At 37.8% G+C, this 20705-nt stretch overlaps 1 protein-coding gene across 1 annotated transcript in view; it reads right to left on the reverse strand.

The window, feature by feature from the left end:
- The window catches only part of CLCN3 (chloride voltage-gated channel 3), a 114762-nt gene extending 95217 nt beyond the window's left edge, over positions 1-19545 (reverse strand). Inside the window, exons 1-2 of the mRNA XM_074231561.1 lie at positions 19203-19545; positions 9244-9419 (exon numbers count right to left, since the gene is read on the reverse strand). Of these exons, the coding sequence (XP_074087662.1) occupies positions 9244-9403 (160 nt within the window). The 5' untranslated portion in view covers positions 9404-9419; positions 19203-19545. The remainder of the gene's footprint in view (positions 1-9243; positions 9420-19202) is intronic.
- Positions 19546-20705: the final 1160 nt, after the last annotated feature.

Genomic DNA, 20705 nt, shown 5'->3' on the forward strand with positions numbered 1-20705 from the left:
GTATTTTATTTATCATTTAAAAAGTAATTATTATTATTTTATTTCATAGGAAAGGAGTTGAAGTTCTCAGGGAAAAAAGGAACATAAAAATATTTCCCCCCCAACCTTCTCATCTCTATCCTCAACCCATTTCATGAAAAGATGTGAAATCCTATTAGAGTTTCTCAATCCATTTATACAAAGTTCTATATACCTCAACTTTGGGGGAAAGGTAATTAACTTATTTCACATGCAATTTATTTTCCTGCTCAATATTTCAATAAACATTTATTAAGTGTCTACTATGTGCAGATTGCTATGTGAGGTGCTATGGGAGATACAAAGTTTACACCAAGGTAGCTAGAAGGTGCAATGACTAGAGCACTAGACCTAGAGTTCAAATTCTGGCTCAAACACATCTTAGCTGTGTGACCTTAGACAAATCACTTAGCTTCGGTTTTCTCTACCGCTCACAGTTGTTGTGAGGACCAAGTTGGATAATTGAATTTGTGCTCAAAATTTGTGCTTAGCATATTAAACAGCACTCTTTATTTGTAAGCTATTATTATTTGTTAAAACTAAATCTATATTCCCACATACCTCAGCATACAAAGATGACACAAACACAACTATTACATACAATATCTCATGATAAATACAATGTAAAGTCAAAGAAGAAAGGTACTTTATCATACAAAGAGATGGAGCTTCATCACACTGAGATAAGAGAAACTTCTATTAGTAATATATTATACCCAATTCATTATGCCCAATAAAAGTATTATCTGAAAATATAAAGTATAACAGAAAATATAATCTGTATGATGGATGAAAGCTAAAAAAGTTTTTTAAATACAGTTAGATAAGTATGGAACTAAAATAAGCCATATGGAAATATGTTCTGACTTCATAACAGAGCAGGGAGACATCCTATAAAGAACTAAGATATAAGTCATTCCCCAAGAAAAGTGGTCAAAGGATATGAACAAATTGTTTTCAAAAGAATTGAAACTATGAAAGTATGTATGTATGCATGCATCTTTACATGAAAATATTTGCCAAATCACCAACAGTAAGAGAAATGTACATTAATACCCAGAAATATGACAAAGATAACAAAATATGGGAATAAGCTAAAAAAAAAACTACAGGAGGAGGGCAAAGGGATGAGGAATGATTGAAAGAAAGACAAAAGGCATCAAGAAAAGATATTCATATATAATTAAAGAAAACAAATACCTGGGAATTCAAGAATTTGTGGTTTATTAATGCAACATTATCTGCACTACTTTATAGGACTATAAAATTCTACAGCTAGGGGAGCCCATGAATAGTCTTAACACTTAATTTTTTGAGATGAGGAAACAAGTCCAGAGAGGAAAATAAAGGACTTCAACAACACAAGACAGTACAAAGCAGAGCCAGGACTCATCTAACCCATGACTTCTGACACCAAATCTAGGGTGTTCTCTCTATGCTATCCCAAGCTCCTGGAAATTTTTTTTTATTTTTTTAAAAGGACATGAATACTCCCATCTTGTCAGCCTCCTCAAATCATTTAGCAAAGTTATCTAATAGAGTATTATAATTTGCATATGAAATATTAACCCTCAAATTTCCATAACAGGACTCAAAATGAAAGGGAGCAAGTAATGTTATTTTTAAGTATGACCAAAAAAGACCAATCTCAGACCAGTCACCCCTAGCAATTTTTCTGACTTTTCTAAGACTAAAATCAACATTTCTAAGTATATTGCTATAATTGTATGGTAATATACACTTCATATTCAATTAGGCAATAATTATACGGCTTCTCTTTAAAGACAATAACTGCTGAAAAATAAATCTTAATACCTACAATATACACAGATTTTAATGACTGGCTTAACTGAGCAACTCTATCTAAATAACCTTAGAGTAAAATGCTCTTTAGCTCAAAACATTTTAAACTGAAAGCAAATATAAATCTTCAGCAAATTTCTTTAATTTGACCATAGTCACTAGGACAAACTTTTGTTCTTTATTAAACGAGCCCTATAGTACCCACACTGAGAAGACAAGACTGAGATTGCATCAGTTATATTTACAATATTTTTTTTTAGTTTTTGCAAAGCAATGGGGTTAAATGACTTGTCTAAGGTCACACAGCTATGTAATTACTAAGTGTCTGAGGCTGGATTTGAACTCAGGTCCTCCTTACTCCAGGGCCAGTGCTCAATCAACTGTGCCACCTAGCTGCCTGTCAAAATTTTTTTTACAAAAGATTACTGGAACTAGATAACTTAGCTATTTTTAAACAAAACCCAATGACTTACAAACAAAATGCCATCAAAAAAGAAGTCTTGATAACAGTAACATATTCTCATAAGGGATAAAGTCACATCAAGAAAAGTAAATTCAGGAGGCGGAGCCAAGATGGCGACAAGAACGGATCCTCTATTAGGCGCTCTCTCATAAAACTCATAAGCTAAGGACTCTAACTAAATTTTCAAGAGACAGAACCCACAGAGGGGACCCAGTGAGGCAGTTCTCCTACTTAAGGTAACCTGAAAAAGTGCAGAAAGGCTCTGCTCCCCGGGGTCGGAGGAGAGGCCGCCAGGAGGCAGCCCCAGCGCGCTGGGAGCCCTGGATCAGGGCGGAGGGGGAGGAGTTTCCTGAGCTCCACACCAGAGCACCAGGCACAAATTGGGGGAACAGCTGGCAAACCTCTGCCAGAGTGAGCACATGAAGTCCAATCCTCAGGGCACACAGCTAGCAGCAAGCAGCAGCTGGCCAAGGCAGAGCAGTAAACAGAAGCAGGAGGAGTTGGTAAGCAGGAGCCCCCAGGGCATGAGCTCTGTCCTCTGTCCCTGGAACAGGACTCTGGGGTTCTGAACACATTCAGATCCTGATAGCAGTCTAGCCCCCGCCCCCCACAGAACAGCAGGGCCCCCCCCACCTCAGCCCCGAGGCAGAGGGGGCACATATGATCATTCACAGACCAGGAGAGAGGACAGCCTCATACACTGAGACCGTTGTGGGAGTGTCCCAAAAGCTCAGGAAGCACCCCCAAAAAACAGGCTTAGGCTGGGAAAATGAGCAGAGAAAAAAAAGGGGAACACCATTGAGAAATATTTTGCATATGAGCCCAAGAAGTATCAAAATATTCAGTGTGAAGATGAGGAAGCACAAGCTCCTGCATCTAAAGACTCCAAGAAAAACAGAAATTGGGCTCAGGCTATGACAGAGCTCAAAAATGACTGAAAATCAAATGAGGGAGTAAGAAGAAAAACTGGGAAAAGAAAGGAGAAAGATGCAGGAAAAAGATGAAAATGAAGTCAGCAGCCTAGTCAAGGAAATCCAAAAAAATGCTGAAGAAAATAGCATGCTAAAAACCAGCTTAGGTCAAATGCATAAAACAGTTCAAAAAGTTATTGAGGAGAAGAATGCTTTAAAAAGCAAAACTGGCCAGATGGAAAAAGATAAGAAAACTCTCTGAGGAGAACAAATCCTTCAGACAAAGAATAGAATTCAGGGAGACTGATGAATTTACCAGAAATAATGAATCAATACTTCAAAACCAAAAAAATGAAAAATTAGAAGAAAATGTGAAATATCTCATTGAAAAAACTGATATGGAAAACAGACTTAGAAAAGATAATTTAAAAATTGTTGGAATACCTGAAAGTCATGATCAGGAAAAGAACCTTGATATCATTTTCAAAGAATTACTACAGGAAAATTGCCCTGATATTCTAGATGCAGAGGGCAAAATAGAAATAGAGAGAATCCACCGATCCCACCTGAGAAAGAGACCCCCAAAAAACTAACCCTAGGAATATTATAGCCAAATTCCAGAACTCCCAAGTAAAACAGAAAATATTACAAGCAGCCAGAAGGACACAGTTCAAATATTGTGGAGCTGCAGTCAGGATCACACAGGACTTAGCAGCAACTACATTGGAAGCTCGTAGGGCTTGGAATATAATATACCAGAAGGCAAAAGAGCTTAGAATGTAGCCAAGAATGAACTACCCAGCAAGGCTGAATGTCCTCTTCCAGGGAAAAAGATGGGACTTTCAATGAACCAGGAGTATTTCAAATGTTCCTGTTGGAATGGCTAGAGCTGAACAGAAGGTTTGATCTTCAGATACAGGACTTGGATGAAGCATAGAGATTGGAAAAGGGGAAAATATGAGGGACTTAAAATGATGATGAACTGCATGTATTCCTGCATAGAAAAATGACACTGAGAATACTCATATGAACCTTCTCAGTTAATAGAGCAGGTAGAAGGAGCTTTTATAGTTGAAGCACAGGAGAATGCTGAATTTGAAGATAAAATATGGTGTAAAAAATGGAGTCAATAGAAAAAAGGGAAATGTAATGGGAGAAAAAGGAGAGGGGGAATAGGCCAAGATATTCCATATAATAAGATTTTTCTTTATTACAATAAGCTATTGCAATGATATGGAAGGGGGGAAGACAAGGGGGAATGAGGGAATCTTCACTCTCATAAGAGGTGGTTAGGGAGAGGAAACAGCACATATACTCAATGGGGTATAGACATCTGGAGTAAGAAGGAGAGAGGGGGGACAGGGGAAGGGGGGGATGTGAGTGATGGAGGAGAAGATGGACCATGGGGGGAGAGTGGTCAGATATAACACATTTTCTTTTTTACTTCTTGCAAGGGGCTGGGATTGGATGGCCTGTCCGGGACCATAGGGCCAGATGGATGCTGGGCCTAAGGGGTAGTATGGGGGCTCTGGGCCTCTTGGCCCCAGAGCCAGGGATCTGTCTGCTGTACCACTCAGCTACCCTACAGCAGAGTCAGAGTGAAAGGAGAGAGAAAATATAGTACATGGTAGTGGAGAAATACAAAAGGAGGGAGTTGCAATCACCAATGGCAACGGTGGAAAAATATGGAAGTAACTTTTGTGATGGAATTACCATAAAGAATGTGATCCACCCATGACAGAGTTGTTGCTGTTGGAACAAAGACTCAAGCACATTTTTTATTATTATTATTTGGGGGGGGGGTGCAAGGCAAATGGGGCTGGGTGGCCTGCCTGGGGCCGCATAGCAGGGTGATTGTTGGGTGTCTGAGGCTGGATTGGGACCCAGGTGCTCCTGGCTCAAGGGCCAATGCTCTGTCCGCCATCCAACCACCCCTAATATTATTACTATTTTATTTTATTTTGGGTCTTTTTTTTTCTTTTTTTTTTGGTTTTTTGCAAGACAGGAGGCTTGCATGTCACACAGCTGGGTGATTGTTGGGTGTACGGGGCCGGATGTGGGCTCAGGTGCTCATGGCTCCAGGGCTGGTGCTCTGTCCATTGCACCACCTGGCCATACCTACAATTATTACTATTTTTTTATTTTAATTTTTTTCTCTCCCCTTTACTTTATCGCTCAAGCAAATCTATATTTATGGGGGGAGGGAGTATTTCATTTACTCTTAAACAAGAGTATTATATTAATGTAAAAAAAATTAGTTGTACAAAATGAGAATAAATATTAAATTAAAAAAATATATTCAGTGCTAGATCTCAGTTTGAATCTTTAAACTAAATTTACTACTTTGAGACCATGGGCAAGTCATTTAACTTTTTAAAATTCCAGTCCCATTCCCTAATCCAGTAGTTCATTTCATCTGACATAATACTCAAGAGCTTAAGCTGTGATCCTAAAAGGATAGTGACTGCTTCATATTTGTCATTCTTTCCCCCAACACAGAACTGTGAACTCAATAAATTGTTTTTGAATAGAATCAATCCTAGTCTTACCTTCTCAAGTTGCACAAAGTTGAGTCTCCCCTTCCAAACAGAAATAAACATTCAGGACATGAGGGGTCTTTAGAGATAAATTAGTCTAATCCAGATAAGGAAATTAAGGCCCAAAGGAGCGAAGTGAATTTTGCCACAATCATATAGCTAGCTAATAAGAAGACCTAAACTCAAACTTGAGTATTCTGATTTGTGATCTAGTGGAACTTTCACAATAGGGCAACTTCCCAAAAGATGGAAGAGAGATCTAAAAGGAAATAAACTTGAGATCAGAAATACTGAAAAAGAAACAAAATTTACTGGAGTTTCTACAAGAACATCAAACTGACAATGAGTCAACTGAAAAAAAGCTCCAATAATGAAATTTCTAAGGAGTAAGAGAAGTAAATGAAAATCAAAGGCAGGGCAGGTAGATAGAGCACCGGCCCTGGAGTCAGGAAGACCTGAGTTCAAATCTGGTCTCAAACCCTTAATAATTGCCTAGCTGTGTGGCCTTGGGCAAACCACTTAACCCCATTACCTTAAATTAAAAAAAAAAAAGAAAGAAAGAAAATCAAAGGAAATGTACACAAATTAGTATCAAAAATAAATGAGAACCAAGATAAACCCAGAAAGTGAATGAACATAATTACAAAACACTTCACACAAAGTCAGATCTAAACAAATGAAAAAATATCACAGCTAGATTCTGATAAAGATCACATTTTGAATCAAATTTATAAGATTACAAGTCATTCCCAAATTTATAAATGGTCAATTAAATCTATATATAATCATATAAAAAATGCTCCAAATCATTACTGATTAGAGAAATGCAAATTAAAACACTTAGATTGGCTAAAATGACAAAAAGGGAAAACAATCAATGTTGGAGAGGTTGTGGGAGGATTGGGACATTGACACACTGTTGATGGAATTGTGAACTAATCCAACCATTCTGGAGAGCGATATGGAACTGTGCCCAAAGAGCAATAAAACTGATCATACCCTTTGACCCAGCAATAACAATACTCGGCCTATATCCAGAAGAATTCCTAAATGTGGGGAAAGTCCCACATGTTCCAAAATAGTCAAAATAACCTTTTTTGTAGTGGCAAAGAACTGGAAATGAAGGGGTTGCCCAACAATTGGGGAATGGGTGAACAAGTTACAGTTTATGAATGTTATAGAGTACTAAAATTCTATAAGAAACTATGAATAATCAGACTCTAGAGAAGCATGGAATGAATTACAGGAACTGATGCTTAGCAAAGGGAGTAGAACCAAGAGAATCTTGTGAACATTAACAAGAACATTGTGAGTTGATTATCTTTGATAGATGAAGTTCCTCTCAGTAGTTCAGAGCTAGGACAACCCTGCAAGAACTATCAGAGACAATGCTATCCACATCCAGACAAAGAAAAACAAAAACAAAAGTCCACAGAATCTGAATGAACACTATATTCACTTTTTTAAAATTTCTTATGTTTTCCCTTCCTATCATGGTTTTCTTTCTTTTCCTTAATCCTAATTACTCATACAGAAAATGACAAATCTGTAAACATCATAAACACAAATGTATAGATACAATGTCCACCAAACTGTTCATTGCCAAGGGGAGGAGGATGGAAAGGGAGGGTGGAAGGAAATTAGGTAACTTATAAATATGTATATGCATGTGGATGAATGTTGAAAAACTTTCGTAATACGCAAGTGAAAAATAAAATTTCATTAAAAAATGGGTTATACTCAAACAGATAACAAACACACTCAGAAGAATTAAGACAAGAATTAATAATTCCAAGGTCATCTTTCTTTCCTCTTTCCTACTTTTTATATATGAACAGCTACAAAACTAGTTGATCACTATTGTATATTACTTAAATTCATCTCCTCTCTACTCACATAGCAACTATTAGCACTTTAAGCCTTTATCAATTCTCTCCAGTACTATATTAAATTAGTCTTCTAATCTATTTGCCTACTCCCTAAGTCTCTCCATGATGCTATCAATTTCATATTCCTAAAACATACATACCATACAAACCATATCATTGTCTTATTCCAAAATCTTCAGAGACTCTAGAATAAAATATAAATTAATTTATTTGGTCTTTACAGTCTTTCAATCTGGCGAACACTCATTTTTTCCAATTTAGTTTATATTATTGCCCTTCCAGCATCTTCCATACCAATCACACTGATCTGCAAGCTGTTCCCAAGTGCATGACATTCCACTTCCTACCTACTATGCCTTGTTCCTCATGTCTCGTATTCACTGCTTCCTCATATCAGCCTCAATGAATTCCAAACTTCCTTCAAAAAATAACTCAGGCTTGGCTTCCTAGGCCTCTCTTCACAGGGCCCTAACTGGAAGCCCTCTCTTAAAGGTGCCTTGCTATTTTTTTTGTTTACTTGCCTGTATTTAAGTAACACCTTGCCCTCCTTAAGTAAAGTTACTGTTTCCTTTCTTGTCTAGTACTTCACACACTGTAGGGCACAAAGCATATTCCTAATAAATGCTACCTGGTTATCTGCACACTGTGATCCTTGAAATATGCTTTCCTACATTTTAGAATAGTTATTTCCACTATTTTCTTTATTCTGTATATACAAACAAATGTGTTCAAATTATTTAATGTGACTAGATTTTGTTATTCTCAAGAGCAAAAAAACTAAACAGAACAAAATATTTTTAAACATTTTCCAGACTCATAACAAACTACTATACTCAACTTGACAGAAAGGAAAGCAAACTTTTTAGTCTGATCTATGTAGACCTCGAGTAACCACTCACTCTCTGCCCATAAAGTACCCCTTCTTTCAAATCAACTTCTAACAATACCACCAGGCTTCTTCTACTCAAGGAAAAGGCACAAGATTAAAGAAGTTTTTTTCCCCTACTGATAGTTTCCAAAAGCAAGAATATATTCAAGGAGTTTCACAAAAAGTCAATCACATTCAAGCACACATTCTTTCAGGTGATGATAGCAGACTGTGGGTAGATACTTCAATGAACACTTCCCATAGAGCAGCTAAGGTGAGATGCTTCGCTGAGATTGTCCTGCTGCCAATTTCAGACACTCCCAGCACCTCTTTCTTGACTCCAATATTTTTAATTTCTCTCTACCTCACTACAGATTCCTTCCCATCATTTCCCATCCCCCACCAAAACTATAAGCATCACTTCTCAAATCATATAGCTTCAGGAGGAAAGAGTTAAGGAACTAAAAAAAATTAGGAACATGATAAGTTTAGAAACAACTGTTATTTAATATTTGTCAATTCCACAAGCTCCTATAAATTTATAAACCAAACACCTCCATATGAAATTAAGTTAAAAAGGGAAAAATCAATACCATTTGTGAAATATACTACAGTTATAGTATAGTTATTCTATACTATAACCAAAAGAGTAAAATCTTTTATCACTGGAAAAATCTAGCATTAATTTAATCCTCCACATAAATACTTCAAACAATATATATCATCCAAAGTAGAAGCTGCAATGCCAACTTACCAACTGAGGCATCACCATCTAACAAATTATCATCTTCAGAGGTCTGGAAGTCCATAATAACACCTGCTCCATCTAAAAGCTCCTCGTCACTGCTTGCACTTGTTATACTGTTGTAGCTGTTTCGATAGTAGCCTCTATGGAACAGCTGCTCAGACTCCATTTAGTTATTTGATGAACTAAAGAAAATTTTAGAAAAAGCTTTGTTTTACTATTCTCTTGATATATAATATCACACTAGGCAATTTATAACAACACCAAATGACAAAACCTATATGAGATTTCAGAATGTTTAACGGTGATATTTCAATTCTACCTATTTAAAATTCTGTTTTTCAAAGATACAAAACAGTTACTAAATATTTATTGGTTCTACAAAATCCTATTTTTGTTCATTAATTATTTATATTTTGAGTTTATAGTAATGGGTTAGATAGATGGTTACTTAAACTAAAGATTAAATCAGAATTACATTTTTCATGATCATGATTTAATCTTTACTCTCCTTTTTAATTATATAGAGAACTAGTGTTCATTATTTACCTTTTAATTCTTTTAAAACATTTCTGGTAGTACCTAGGTGGGGCAGTGCAATGAGCACCAGAGTTTAAATCTGACCTCAGACACTTAATTAGATAAGTCACTTAACCCCCATAGACTTAAAATTTTTTTAAAAATAAAATAAAACATTTCTACCTGTTTACTTTCCACCAGAGAACAAAAACCTGGGACAGGTTATGATTGTAAAAAGGATTTCATAAAGCATAAGGCAGATAATAAATATACACCCAAATAATAGTAACACATATTGTTACATTCAAGAGCTCCACAGTTTAGTATATTTTCACTATATGATATTTTTGTCATTGTGATAGCCATGATATTATTAGGTGGTGGGTATCTCCTTTTACAATTTGCTGCAAGACATGTTTCAAAAACTTTTACCTCTAATTTACACAAATTGAAAAGGAAGTTTGTCAGGACTTCCCAAAGTCAAGGTCATCTGATCTAAATCTCACTTTACATTAAGTGTTCTTTTTTGATACACTAAAGTTGTATTGAAAACCTCTTTGAAATAAGGAAACATTTTCTTCAAAATAAGCAAAAACTTTTGAATTAACTTTTAGCATTCTAAAGTTCTGTTTACATACTAATTATATAAGTACATCTATTTATATACATATGGGGAAGAGAGAGAGTGTGTGCGTGCATGCGAGCATAAAATAAGAAACTTCAAAGAGAAATAGAAATAAAGGATGTCAATCAAGGAATTGTTTGTCAAAAAGAGAAGATGAGGGCATCTTGTGACAAGGATTGTGACTGATGGCCCAAGTTTCCAATGACACCACCATTGTGTTAAAAGAGGAAGGGTAGCAGGGTTGCATAGACTCCCCTCTAGCAAATATTGGAAAGACAGTGGATAGTAATAATAGTTGCACAGGATGGGAAGGTATCAATAAGTTGAAATCTGCATCAATGGAAGAAACTTCCAGACCAAAGACTCATTTGAATAATGTTTTGTATACATTTGGGCAGATGTTTTAGGTATACATATTATTTTGTTTTGCCAACTACTAAATCACTTTTGATGATAACTGCTTCATAATGTTTTAAGGTTTATGATTACATAATTTGTTCATTTATCTTCCTTTTTTAGTATATTTCTTAATAGTATTACTGATTATATATAGAGTTCATTATGATTTTGTCTACATCTATAAAAAAGCCCCATTACAGTTTGAGTAACATTTCATTCAAGGTATAAATATAAAAATTACAATTTTTACTATAATCTAACCTATTCATGAACACTGAATGTTCCTCCAGTTGCTTACTGTCTCTTTATTTTAGTCATAATTTTTTGTTGTTGTTTTGCTTTGTTTTGGTTTGATTTGGTTTTTGCAAGGCAATGTGTTAAATAACTTACCCAAAGTCACAAGGCTAGGTAATTATTAAATATCTAAATCCGGACTTGAACTCAGGGTCAGTGCTCTATCCACTGTGCCTCTATCCACTCTAGCCACTCTAGCCACTCTGACATTGCTCCCTCATGGTCCTAATTTTTTGACAGGTCCTGTGGGTTCCTGGCTATTGGAGGTAGACCAATACTATATTGAGTTTAGATGTTGAAATGAAATAAGGCACCTGTAAGTCATTGAAAAGTTAACATAAGGTTTCCTAATTAAAAAAATAACAATATCCAAAGACAGATAACTTTGATTAATGCAATGATTAACCATAATTCCAGAGGACTCATGATGAAACATGCTACTGACCTTTTGAAAGAGTAGTCTCAAGAGTACAGATATAGATTTAGGGAGGGGAGGGGCAGTTTGGGGTTGGGTAGAGGGAGAGGACAAAGCCAATGTGGGAATTGTTTTCCTTGACTACACAAGCTTGTTGATTTTTGTCCCCCTTGTCTTCTCAATGAGGAGAAGGGAAAGAAAAAAGTTGGATCTTTATGAAAGTGAAATAAAAGTTTTTAAACATTACTTAGTTATAATATAGAAAAAATATTTAATATGGATACAGTTGCATTTAGCTAGGTAAGAGGAAGTTCTCTTACCATCCTTCTGGGAATAATTCTAGTCAGCAGGGCAGGAATGTGGTAGCCTCAAGACAAAGTCTAAAATGATCCCATCCCACAAAGACAAATCTTAGGAGACTAAGAAGCTTCTTCAACAAGGTTAAATGCTGCCAGAAAGTCTAAGACAATCAAGGAAGATACAATTTGGGTCAATAAATTTACCAAGATAGTTTGGGTATCTTTTAAGGGGGGGAAAAAGTCCAAACACTAGGTAATTTACATCTCAAACAATTTCATAGTTGTTATAATTGAAATGAAGTTCTTAAAAATCTTCTTTAAGAATAGGTGGCACAGGGGCAGCTAGGTGGCACAGTGGATAGAGCACTAGCCTTAGAGTCAGGAGCACCTGGTTTCAGATCCGGCCTCGGATACTTAATAATTACCTAGATGTGTGGCCTTGGGCAAGCCACTTAACCCTATTTGCCTTGCAAAAACCTAAAAATAAAAAAATAAAAAAATAAGAATTCAAATTATATTATGGGTACACATACACATATACTGTAATTTTGTTGAAATCATTTACTGCATGTTGATTTTTTTGGCTGAAATCATTGGATTTCATTTCATCTGCAAATTATATTTTTAGCTTTCATTTCCAATGTTGATCCTTCTAATATATATTTTTCCTTCTATAACTTCAAAGGTTAGAATTTCTAAATACCGTGTCAAAAGTTGTGAGTCATCACCCACCATTATGTTTTTGGAATGCTTTCAATGTATCTCCATGGCATAGTATGTTGGTTCTTGATTTACAGTAAAAATTTTTATAGTTTTAAGGCAAAATTCTTCTACACTTATTTAAGTGGGGTTTTTAAAAATATGAATCAGTGTCAACTTATTAAAATTTTCTTTTCATCTTATATAATAAATTTGTTGAAGGCAGCAGAGTTGGGTTTATGTTGTATTATGTTTATCTTTCTGATGATGAATCAATCATCCTTTGCTCATATAAACTCACTAGTCAAAATGAATAATTTTCTTAATATTATATTTGCTAATTTGGAATTACACCCAAAGGGCAATAAAAATGTGTATACCCTTTGATCCAGCAATACCACTACTGGATCCTTATACTGAAGAGATCAAGAAAAAGGTTAAAAATATCACTTGTACAAAAATATTCATTAACAGCCCTGTTTATGGTGACAAAGAATTGGAAATTGAGTGAATGTCCATCAATTGAGGAATGGCTGAACAAACTGTGATATATGTACATTATAGAACACCATTATTCTATTAGAAACTAGGAAGGATGAGAATTCAGAGAAGCCTGGAAGGATTTGCATGAACTGATGCTGAGTGAGATGAGCAGAGCCAGAAGACTACTGTATACCATAACAGCAACATGGGGTTGAAGATCATTCTTAATGGACTTGCTCATTTTATTGGGTGTAACAATTAGGAACAATTAAAGGTATCTACGATAGAGAATACCATTTGTATCCAAAGAAAGAAATGTGGTGGGGTAGGGGTGGGGGGAGGGAAGCAAGATTGGGGGAAAACTGTAAAACTCAAATAATATCTTTAATAAAAATTACAAAAAAGAAAAAGAAAGAAAAAGAAAGAAATGTGGAGTTTAAACAAAGACCAAAGACTTATTACCTTTAATTTTTTAAAAATCATTATCTTGGGGCAGCTAGGTGGCGAAGTAGATAGAGCGCCAGTCCTGAAGTCAGGAGGACCTGAATTCAAATCCAGCCTCAGACACTTAATAATTAGCTAGCTGTGTGGCCTTGGGCAAGCCACTTAACCCCATAGTCTTGTAAAAAGAAAGAAAGAAGGAAGGAAGGAAGGAAGGAAGGAAGGAAGGAAGGAAGGAAGGAAGGAAGGAAGGAAGGAAGGAAGGAAGGAAGAAAGGGAGGGTATCTTATCATATAATTTTGCTATCTCTTCTTATATTTTATTTTTTCCTTAAGGATATGATTTCTCTCTCAATACATTCAATTTTGATCAATGTCTAGCATGGAAACAGCGTAGACTATCAGACTGCCTTCTGTGGGGGGTAGGGGGAGGGAAGTGAGATTAGGGGAAAAATTGTAAAATTCAAAAAGAAATAAATAAAAATAGATATATTTGCTAATGTTTTACTTAGTATTTCTATGACTTTACTCATTAGGGAAAATAGTTTTTCAAATTTTTTTAGTATAATCTTTTCTTGATTTTAAAATCAACTTCATCCTTGACTTAAAGTATCAGATGATATTCTATTTATGAATAAATACATGATAGTTGAGGGTTATATTTGTATTTCACTAATGTGAATAACTCACAGGTGAGGAAACTCATTCTACCAACTCAAGTAGGCCTAGTCTTTTCACTTTTAGTCTTAAAAAAACTACCTGGTAGCAACAATGTCAAATTTATGGGGGCAGGTAGGTGGTACAGTGGATAGAGCACTGACTCTGGAGTCAGAAGGAACTGGTTCAAATCTGACACCAGACCACTTAATACTTGGCTGTGCGACCTTGAGCAAGTCACTTAGACCCAATGCCTTACAAAAAAAAAAAATTAGGATCAATTTAAATAGAAGCAGAGGCCAAAAAAATCATACGTAAGATTTTTTCTCAATCTTACTCAATCTCACCATCTACAAATAAAGTCTTTCTTTTAGCCTCATTCATTGGCATAGTGAACTCTCTAATCAGAAGTTCCTTTACTAACAGGTAGTATTAGATACTGGTTTCCCATAATTTTTCCTAATAACCCTTCTGATATTCACTGCATGGGTTACCAGAATGTTAAATGATTCACCAAGGGACACATAGTTTGTCTCAGAGGTAAAACTTAAAAACAAGCCTTCCTGAGGCCAACTGCTTTCTATCCAATATATTGAACAACTTTTGCAGGCAGAGATTCAGCACTATTCAAAAAAAAGTACTAAAATCCTGCATCTATAAGGTACAATACTAAGTAGTAAAGAATTAACAGATAATAGTCCCTACCCTCTGGGAAGAACTAACAACATGAACAAGAATACCAGCAGTTATAAAAGGAAGATAGCCAGTTAAACCATGTAAGGGAAATAAACATAAATTTTATAAGTGTGTAAAGCAAAAAGCAAAGGAAATTCTTTACCATACTTCCAATAAAGGAAACTTCAGTTATCTCTTCCACATCAAAACTTTCTCCATCACAGTTTCTATGCATCACCAATTGGCATACGAAACTAAATAAGAATTTTCTGAGAGTTTTGCAGAAACCACAGACAACCCAATGTTCAACATGTCACAGGAAAAAGTTTAGAATCCCAGAATTGCATAAAATATGTATATAGTATAATAGCACCATATTTTATCTTTTAATGCCAAAATAATTCAGACTTCTTTTCAGGTACAAGAGAGGACCAAAAATTTTATAGGGATTTTCCAGATTGTGGAGGTGTCAAGCCCCTAACTGCCCATGTTGTTGTGCAAGGGATAATACTACTTCAATCAAAAGGCACAAACAGGGTTGCTATTCTTAAGGAATTCAGATTCTAATGGGAGATTGGGGTGGAGATAAACAAATAAATCACAATGTATATACATGATACAGAGGGTATAAATGAAAGTTAACCTCAGAATATATTAGTAGTGGGGAAGACCAGAAAAGACTTTCTTACGGAAAGTGGAATTTGAATTGAATTCTGATGTCCATAAAACTAGGAGCCAGAGATGAAGAGAGAGAGAGAGAGAGAGTATTCATGTGTGGAAGTCAGCCAGTACAACTGCAGAGTTAGGATCTGTGTGAGAAACAGAAGTGGGCAAATGTAGCTGGATAGTAGAGTGAAATGGAAAAGAATAAATGTCAGATTAGAAAATAGGAAGAGATCAGGTTATGACAGGTGACACAACAAATAGAATGTTTTCTATCTGATCATTATAAGTGACTGAGCACTTCTCAGTCTTCTTTGCAGGATCTTTCTCCAAGTCATCCCCCTGAATATGAGTATCCTCCAGGTTTTTATCCTGAGCACTTTTCTCATTTCAATAAATTACTGCTTGGTTATCTCATGAGTGCTCATGGTTTCAATTTGTCACCTCTATGTAGATGATTTCTGGATCTTTTGGACTGAACCTCTTCTGAACTCCACTCTCTCATCACTAACTGCCTCCTAGACATCTTGAAATGGATGGCCTTGTAGACGTCTCAAATTCAATATGTTCAAAATAGAGCTCATTATCTGTTCCCCTCAAATTTTCCCTTTTCCCAAATTTTCCTAAACATATTAGGAAGGCACAGCTATCATTTCATTCTTTCAAGCTCAGAAATTCAATGTTCTCCCCAACCCATCACTCACTGAATATTCAACTCTATTGCCAAATCTTGTCATTTCTACTTTCACTGATATCTCTCATGTCCCTTCTCACCACTTTTACAGCTGTCATCCTGGTATAGATCATTGCCTCATTACTGTACTACTGTTGGTTGATCTCCTTATCTCAGTTGATTCCCATACCAAACCACTCTCTAAGGAACCAAAAGTGCTCTACCTAAAGCTCAGAACTAATCATGTCCCACATCTCCCTCTCCTTATTTCAATGCAGTCAAAAGGTTCTATATTACTTCCAGATTCCAGGTGTTTTCTTTGAATTTCTTTCCAGAGATTCTAGAGATTGCTAAACTGACTCAAAATAAGACTATATTTATAAAATGGACAGATATGATTCAGGTAGTATCAAGGAAAAACAATTAAAATTGTCAACAAATGAGTGACATTAATTCAGAAATTACTATAAATTTCATTGCCTAAAAAAGATCGGAATCCTTGTGTGGAAATATAGGTGGACAAATCTCATTTTTAAAATGAAGTTAAGGGGCAGCTAGGTGGAATAATGGATAGAGTACTAGCCATGGAGTCAGGAGGACCTGAGTTCAAATCTATTCTCAAACACAAAATAATTACCTAGTTGTGTGACCCTGGGCAAGACCCAATGCCTTGCAAAAAGACCTAAAAAAAATAAAAAGGCGGGGGCGGCTAGGTGGTGTAGTGGATAAAGCAAGTCTTGCCTTGGAGTCAGGAGTACCTGGGTTCAAATCCAGTCTCAGACACTAAATAATTACCTAGCTGTGTGGCCTTAGGCAAGCCACTTAACCCCATTGCCTTGCAAAAACCTTAAAAAAAAGTGATATGAAGAGCCGGTCAATTAACCTAGTACTGTCATGTCCCTTCTGCTCCATCTCATTGCTTAGCTCTATCCATGTTTCTATGACCTCATTAACAAGTTTGTCATGAGATATAAATTAAAAGACATATATAAAGCAGAGGGAATTGTCAATTACAAAGAATACAAATGTGCCTTCCTGAAATATTAATGTCATAATATGAAATGACAAAGGTAAATCACTGAAAATATAATACCATTCTGCTGAATGTGATGCATAAAGCATATCTAGATAACTACCAAGTGGTGGGTCATCCAAGACCATAATTGGTTTTATAAAATAATAATAATGAAGATCAAGCTTGGCATCACACAACTTGGAAAGTGGAAAACTAGTCACACTTTTCTGGGCCTCAATTTCCCAATTTCTAAAAGGAAGGTATTATCTGTATGATTCCATTAGCTCTGTACTCTATAACCAATTTCAAGACCACTCATCCTCTGCCACCATACCAACTCCAATGTGGATTTGCACTGATCTAAAGCAAATAGATTAGAAAATTATAAACCTATTATCATCATTCACATCAAGGAAAAAACCTTTTCATTTCAAATCTCCATCAAACTTCCTGCCACATAAATTGCCCCTAAATGTCTGCTAACCTAAAGGGCAGACCTAAAAGAATTCTCAATTTTAACTGGAACCATCTGTATCCAGATAAAGAACTGTGGAGTTTGAACAAAGTTCAAGGACTATTTCCTTTAATTTAGAAAAAAACTGATATCTTATTGTCTGATCTTGTTATCTCTTATACTTTATGTTTCTTCCTTAAAGATATGATTTCTCTCTCATCACACTCAATTTGGATCAATGCACAACATGGAAACAATGTAAAGACTGACAAATTGCTTTCTGTGGGGGGGAGGGAAATAAGATTGGGAGAAAAATTGTAAAACTCAAAATAAATAAAATCTTTAATCAGTTTTAACTGGGAAAAAATCCTGTAATCTATGCTTGTGGTTTTCAGATATTTTTCCCACAAAGAACACAAATGGCAGCAATATCTTTTATATAATACTCTGCGTGTGTGCGTGTGTGTGTGTGTGTGTGTGTGTGTGTGTGTGTGTGTACTTGTGAATATATTTTCTAGTGACTTGCAAAGAGATTAGTTTACATCAGTTAAAATATTCCCACTTTAGCCTAGAGGTTAAAAATGACCTAAAAGACCAATCCTGGACATTTGTGGAAGTGAAAAAAACAGCATATATTTTTGGAAGGACTTCAACCAAGTTAAGTCAATTACAACCCTACCTAATTCCCAAGTTTCTTTGAACATGTATGCACACATACAGGTTGATAAGATTGCTTTTATATAACTTTAAACTGAAGAGAGTAAGGAAAAGGTTCCTCAAGATTCTGTTCCTCCTCAGATCATTTCCCTGTTTAACGGGGCAGATAAAGACTTTGAGCTATATAATTTTCTTTCAGCATTTCCCTTCTGATATGTAAATGGATAATAGAAAGACATACCGGGTCTATCCTAAACTTTGATTCAGTCCCATCTACCAAATATCTCCAAATATATATCCAAAAATATATCCTAGACCACAACGGTTCTATACTAATTTTTAAATCTGTACAAAAAACAGTTGCATCAGTCTTGAAATCAGTCTTCTGCAATGAATTGGAATTGGAACTTCCGTTTATTTTTATCCAGCAGCGGGTCTGTAATTATCTTTTTACTAAACATTTTATTTGAGTTTTACAATTTCCCCCCATCTTACTTCCCTCCTCCCACCCCCCACCCCCCACGGAAAGCAATCTGTCGGTCTTTACTTTGTTTCCATGTTGTGCATTGATCCAAATTGAGAGTGATGAGAAATCAGATCGTGTAATTATCTTTAAATCAACTTAGAGGAGGAAGGGGAAGAGAGCGGATTTGGACCAGGATGCTAACTACAAGATAAATTCCAGAGCTGCCAGCTGCCTATCTCTACCCATACCCATGCCCATGCTCATGCCCATCTAGACGCACACACTCGACCACAGCTCCAACTACGAGGGCCGACTACAAACACACGTTTGGCACACACAGACACACGGGCTCCGGCGAGGGAAGGGGGTGCTGACAAGCCCTCAAGCGCCCTCCCCAAAGCTCTCGTGGGAACCGGGCAAGGCTGCACACGCGATTCAAACCCGGCCCCAGTGTTTAGGCGGCTCCTGGCCGGCTCGCGCCCAACGCCGGGGGGGGAGGTCGCGGTCGCGCGGGGCGGGGGTCCTGTGGACTCACCTCACAGCTCAGAGGCATAGCAAAGCGCGTGGATGCAACTGGCGCGGCCGCGGCCTCCCGCATCTGCCTCGGCCGGGGCGCCCGGCTGCGCGGGGGGCTTCTCCCGAGGCCCGGGGCCCGGGGGATCGCGGGGGGAGGGGACTTGGTTCTTTGTGGCCCCCCTCCCGGGGCGGGAGCCGCATGAAGCCCCTCGAGTCCGGGCCGACCCGCCGCCCTCACCGGAACACGAGCCCCCCGCGAGGGCCGTCAGCGGGCGCCGGCGGAGCCCATGCTGGAGCTCCGGCCCGGCCCGGCCCGGCGCCGCGCTCTCCGGCCCCGACTCGCCGCCCCGGCCCCCGGGACCAGGCCGCGGACCAGACAACGCCCGCAGGACCCTGCCCCCCGGCTCGCGCCAGCCCCGACTGACCCGGAGAGGAGAAGGAGCCGGAAAGGGCCGGGCGGGGCGGCGGCGCGGTGACGTCACGCGCAGGACGCGGCCGTGACCGTGACCGTGAACGTGAAAGGAAGGTGTGCCGCGCCTCGGGCCTGCTGGGCTCGTGCCCGCACCGGCGGACCGGACGGAGCGCCGGCCCCGGAGGCAGGAGGACCCAAGTTCAAGTCCGGCCTCGGACACTTAACAGTGACCTAGCTGTGTGGCCATTGTCACCTTAGAGAAAGCCCGGAGCCGGGCCTGGGAGGGCGGCGAGCAGAGGGCGGGCCCCTCCACCCCGGGCCGTGCTCTGTGCTCTTAGGTCAGTCGTCTTCCGCCGCAGACCCCCACCCGGGGCTCCCTTGTAATAAAGGAAAGGAGTTAAGCCAAGAGCACCGGGCCACCCCTTCCGATCCGCATGCTGCATTGCGCCTCCTCTAGCCAAGACTGACCTCATATTTCACTTCACAGCCAGACTTCTTTTCTTTCTTATTGTGAAGCAGTGAGGTCAAGTGGCCTGCCCAAGGCCACACAAGCTAGGTCATTATTAAGTGTCCGAGGTTGGATTTGAACTCAGGTGGTCCTGACTCCAGGCCTAGCTGCACCTCACATCAGGTCATTTTTAAAAAAAACTCACATTTGTCATTTTCTGCTCTACAGCAGAATTTTTATCTATTTTATATATTTCTCATTCAATCATTTCTTGAACAGAAGTTCATAGATTCCATGCTAATACGATGCTTTGGTTCCACCAAAGTGCTACTATAGATAGCATATATAAATATATCACATACACATGACTACACATACCTCTTATACACATATACATTTACACACATGCATAAAAATATGCTAGATGATGCTGGACCTATGTTCAAATCCAGCCTCAGACACTTAGCTGAGTGACCTGGGGCTGTTTACCTCACTTTACTGTAAAAAGACCTGGAGAAGGGCATGGCAAACCACTCTGGTATCTTTGGCAAAAAAAAAACCCAAATGCATGCACTAAGAGTTTGACATATAAGTATATATTCTATTCGCTAAATATACTATATATATACAGAAATAAAAAAGATTCCATATTACAACAAACT

The sequence above is a fragment of the Macrotis lagotis genome, chromosome 3, assembly GCF_037893015.1.
Source record: "Macrotis lagotis isolate mMagLag1 chromosome 3, bilby.v1.9.chrom.fasta, whole genome shotgun sequence".
Classification (NCBI taxonomy): domain Eukaryota; kingdom Metazoa; phylum Chordata; class Mammalia; order Peramelemorphia; family Peramelidae; genus Macrotis; species Macrotis lagotis.